The sequence below is a fragment of the Neomonachus schauinslandi genome, chromosome 6, assembly GCF_002201575.2.
Source record: "Neomonachus schauinslandi chromosome 6, ASM220157v2, whole genome shotgun sequence".
NCBI lineage: Eukaryota > Metazoa > Chordata > Mammalia > Carnivora > Phocidae > Neomonachus > Neomonachus schauinslandi.
Window position 1 is genome coordinate 67,822,011 of NC_058408.1, and position 4,639 is coordinate 67,826,649.

Consider the following 4,639-nt stretch of genomic DNA (forward strand, 5'->3'; position numbering starts at 1 on the left):
ACAGGGTCCTGGGATCCAGTCCCATGTCGGGCTCCCTGCCCAGCGGGGAGTCTGCTTCTCCCTCTGCCTCTGCCCCTCCCCCTGCTCATGCTCTCTCGCGCGCACAAATAAAATCTTTAAAAAAAATTGTCTAGAATAGGTAAATCTACAGAGACAGAAAGTAAATCAGTGGTTGCCTAGGGCTGAGGAGTGTGACTGGGGAACACAGGGACTGCTTTTGAGTATGGGGTTTCTTTCTGGGGTGACAAAATTGTTCTAAAACTTAGATTGTGTTGATAGGTACACAACTGTGTGAACACGCTAAAGAACACTGAATTGTACACTTTAAATGGATGAATTTTATAGTTTGTGAATTGTATCTTTTTTTTTTAAGATTTTATTTATTTATTTGAGAGAGAGAATGAGAGAGCGAGAGCACATGAGAGGGGGGAGGGTCAGAGGGAGAAGCAGACTCCCTGCCGAGCAGGGAGCCCGATGTGGGACTCAATCCCGGGACTCCAGGATCATGACCTGAGCCGAAGGCAGTCGCCCAACCAACTGAGCCACCCAGGCGCCCTGTGAATTGTATCTTAATGAAGCTGTTAAACATGTTTCTCTGTGGATGTACGGCATTAAAAGGAGCACTTCTTGTGCACTATTATTTGACCCACTAATGGTCTTGTTCCTAGCCTTCATTAAGGAGGTCATTTATTTACTTATTTTTCTTTTCTTTTTTTTTTTTTTTTTTTAAGATTTTATTTATTTATTTGAGAGAGAGCATGAGAGACAGAGAGCACGAGAGGGAAGAGGGCAGAGGGGGAAGCAGACCCCCCGCCGAGCAGGGAGCCCGATGTGGGACTCGATCCCCGGACTCCAGGATCATGACCTGAGCCGAAGGCAGTTGCCTAACCAACTGAGCCACCCAGGCGCCCTCTTTTCTTTTTTTATTTATTTTTTTTTAGAGAGGGAGGAGGAGGTGGGGCAGAGGGAGAGGGAGACAGAGAATCTTAAGCAGGCTCCATGCCAGCCTGGAACCCAACGGGGGGCTCAGTCTCAAGATCCTGAACCTGAGCTGAAATCAAGAGTCAGATGCTCAACCGACTGAGCCACCCAGGCGCCCCTCGAGTAAATGCCTTTCAAATGAACTGTAATGTAACTCCAAATATACATTTAGCATACAGATGTCAGCTGTTAAAAAACAGATCCATGTTCCCTCATGTCTCGCTCTCTCCCCCCAAAACCCAACCAATTCCAGAAATATCTCTTTATCATTTAAGTATTCGCATCTTTCCTGAGGTTATTGCATCTCCACTCCAGAAATGGGACACTGAGCAGGATTTGCACCTGCAGGCAAAGGGACTATATTTTCATTGAGGAATGTGTCATCCTTTTACTTTCCCAGTGAAATGGTTCAGATGTTAAGTATGTGGGAAAAGGCTCATTGTCAAGATAAGCATCAATAAGCACCTTTTCACTTCCTTGATTATCTGAATATTAAATCCATGACTAAGTTCCAGTATTGAGGCATTGGGTTTTTACAAGGTGGACACCAAATTGTTCTTACAGGGCATGTTGATTGTCTAAGGCATGGATCAAATGTATCATATGCTGTCTCTCCTGTGTAAGTGATTTGCAAAATATGTTTTAATTAAAAATAAAAAAGCACACATCCAATAACCAAATCTCTTAAAAGGCTATCCTGAATAGCAACTGTAAAGATTCAGGCTACCAATTTACTGATTCCATTCTTTTAAATCCATTTTAATTGGACCTACTAACTCCTGTTTGTAAAAGCATTAAATTTCTAACTTTAGACACCCCAGCAAAAATCAGGGGCTGGCTGTCTCTGCTCACTGGGCAAATGGATGTTGAGAAGAAAAGCTAGGTAAGGACTTTGCGAGAAATCATTCCTCCTATTGGACTTAGTACCCATTGGTTCCCTGATTTTTTCAAAGAGGTGGAGAGCATCTGCCCCGATCGGAACCCCTGTAACGCTGCTCACTCTTTACGTCGTCGCTAAAGTGGGGATACCACCGACTAGCTTCTGCGAGCGCCCAGCGGGGTCGTGTCTGTAACCCACCCAGCACAGTGCCGGCCCCGGCGTCAGGAGCGGCCTGGGCGCAGCTCCCGGCAGCCGAGCGCGCTCGGCACCTGCAGGGCCGGCCCAGGCCTAGCGAGCCTGGGGCGAGGGGCCCAGAATGGGCAGTCGAGGAGCTCGGCCGATCTTCCGTGCGCCGGTCCTCGCGGCCGCCGAGCGGGAGGGATGGGGCCCACGCGCAGGTCCGGCCTCCCGGCGCCCCGAGCTCGCAGCCCCTCGCCCCCGCCCCGGGCCAGGCCCGCTCGCCCAAAGGCCCAGGACCACGCCCTGCCCCGCACCCGCCGGCGCCCACGCTCCCGAGGCCCGCGCCGGAGGGTCTCCGAGCCGCAGGATTTGCCCGGGCGCGCCGGGAACCCTCCGGGCCGCCCCCGCCAGGACCCCCGCGTCCCCAAGAGCCCCCTCCCTGCCGGGAACCCCCCGGGACGCCCCCGCCGGGACCCCCGCCCCCCCGGGGTCCCCCGCCCAACGGGAGCCTCGGCTCTTAACGGGCCGCGGGCGCCGGGGAGCCAGGCCGACGCGGAGAGCGCGCCCCGGCGGCGGGAGGCCGCGCGCACATAACGGGGCGCGGGCTCGGCCTCACCCAGGATCTCCTGGCGCCGGCTGGCGTGCGGCTGGTCCGTGTAGACCCACTCGAAGTCTTCTCGCGCGACGCGGTTCCCCATGGCGGCCGCTGGCGGACCCGCTCCGGCTCTCGCTTCCGGCCCGGCTCCTCCGAGGTGGTGGTGGCGGCAGCTCCCGGTGAAGACGGAGGCCGGGGCGGAGTCCCGCGGCCCCGCCCCGCCCCGCCGGCCCATTGGTCACGCCCCACGGTCTCTTCCCCCCACCCCCCACCGGTCCCGGCCCTCCCCGCCGGCCCATTGGTCCCGCCCCACGGCCCCGCCCCCGCCCCTCCGGCCCATTGGTTTGCCCCACGGTCTGGTCGGGCTGTCCCCGCCCCTCTGGCCCCGGCTAAAACTATAAAGAGGAAGCTACTGTTAGAAGAGAGCCGCGGGCGAGGATCCCGGGCCCTGGTCCGAGTCGCTCGCGCACCTGGTCTTGGGGTGGGCAGTGGGCGCCTGGGCCTCCCGACGCCGGCGCGCCCCCGTGCGCGCGCCGGAGCCCGAACCCGAGGAGGCGCAGGGCCTGAGCCAGCTGCCCCCGGAGCTGCTCCTGTTGGTGCTGAGCCACGTGCCCCCGCGCGCGCTGCTGGCGTGCTGCCGCCGGGTGTGCCCGGCTGGCGCGCCCTGGTGGACAGCCGGGCCCTGTGGCTGCGCGTCCTGGCCCTGGAGCAGGACGCCGTGCTGCCGCGCGTCCGCAGCTGCCTGCCGCCCGCCCGCGACGGCAGGCCCAGCCTCCTGGGCCGCTTCTGCGAGCGCCGCCCGATCGGACGCAACCCCTGCGGCCAGGAAGGCTTCCAGAAGTGGACGGTGCAGCACGGTGGGGACGGCCGGGTGGTGGGGGTGAACATGTCACCGGTGCTTGGGGCCCCCTCGCAGACCTGCTTCGTGTCTTCCTACAGGTGGTGTCACAAAAAGCAGGTCATGGACCTGGGGGAGGAGGGTCTGTGGCCAGAGCTGCTAGATAGCGGCAGGATTGAGATTTGTGTGTCTGAATGGTGGGGATCCCGAGACGACTGTGGCTGTGAGTACAGGCTCCTTGTCCAGCTTCCAGATGCCAGGCAGAACGTCCTGGACGATTTCACGTCTGCTTTCAGGTGACCCACGTGTTCTTCAACATCAGGATGGGCCTGCGCTTTGTGTCTTTCGAACACCGGGGCCAGGACACACAGTTATGGGCTGGTCACTATGGAGCCCGTGTGACCAACTCCAGTGTGTTCGTGCGGGCCCGGCTGTCTTAGTCGAGGGCTGTCCTTGCAAAACAACCTGCCCAGTGCCTTGTGGGACCTGGGACCATTGGCCAGGACTTCTCATTAACCAAGGACATGACCTCCCTGGCATCCTGGGTACTCCAGGATCCCCTCGAGGGTCCTGCTGGGCCCCCTCTTCGGGTTCTGCAAACTACTAGAAGAGAGTCCTTCCTTCAGAGTTGCGTGCTGCTGTTACAGGGCAGTCCTCCCTCCCCCTGTTGGTGAGCACGGCGGGATGCTGGTCCTTGAGGGGCTCTTGGTCCTCCTCTCAGAGGCTCTCTGCTCAGCCCCAGTCCCCTCTGTCCTTGTCTCCTCTCCTTTCTGCTTCAGGGGCTTTATCAGTCCCGTTAGAGAATGCCTCTCATCTCTGAAGTGGAATCCTTATGGCTGGGAAAATTCCAGCCACCTTGGGTGGCAAACTTAACGTCTGGCAGCTTTAAGGCTAGGACCAGGTCTCGCAGCTGAAAGCCAACTAGCTCAAAATATGTTTGGAGATCCTCAAGGACCCCAGTGATTGCGTGGTGTATAAAATTATTTTTTTAGCCTGGGTGGCTCAGTCGGTTAAGGTCTGCCTTCAGCTCAGGTCAGGATCCCGGGATCCTGGGATGGATCCCCACGTCCGGCTTCCTGGCATTGGGCTTCCTGCTCAGGCTTCCTGCTCGACGGGGAGTCTGCTTCTCCCTCTGCCTCTCTCTGTGGCCCTCCCTCACCCCCAC

At 58.1% G+C, this 4,639-nt stretch overlaps 1 protein-coding gene and 1 pseudogene across 1 annotated transcript in view; one reads left to right on the forward strand and one right to left on the reverse strand.

Moving 5' to 3' along the window:
• Nucleotides 1-2,836, reverse strand: part of DEGS1 (delta 4-desaturase, sphingolipid 1) — a 10,392-nt gene extending 7,556 nt beyond the window's left edge. The window contains exon 1 of the mRNA XM_021679458.1: nucleotides 2,658-2,836. Coding sequence (XP_021535133.1) covers nucleotides 2,658-2,739 — 82 coding nt within the window. The 5' untranslated portion in view covers nucleotides 2,740-2,836. The remainder of the gene's footprint in view (nucleotides 1-2,657) is intronic.
• LOC110571379 lies at nucleotides 2,738-4,071 on the forward strand (annotated as a pseudogene).
• The last annotated feature ends 568 nt before the right edge of the window (nucleotides 4,072-4,639 follow it).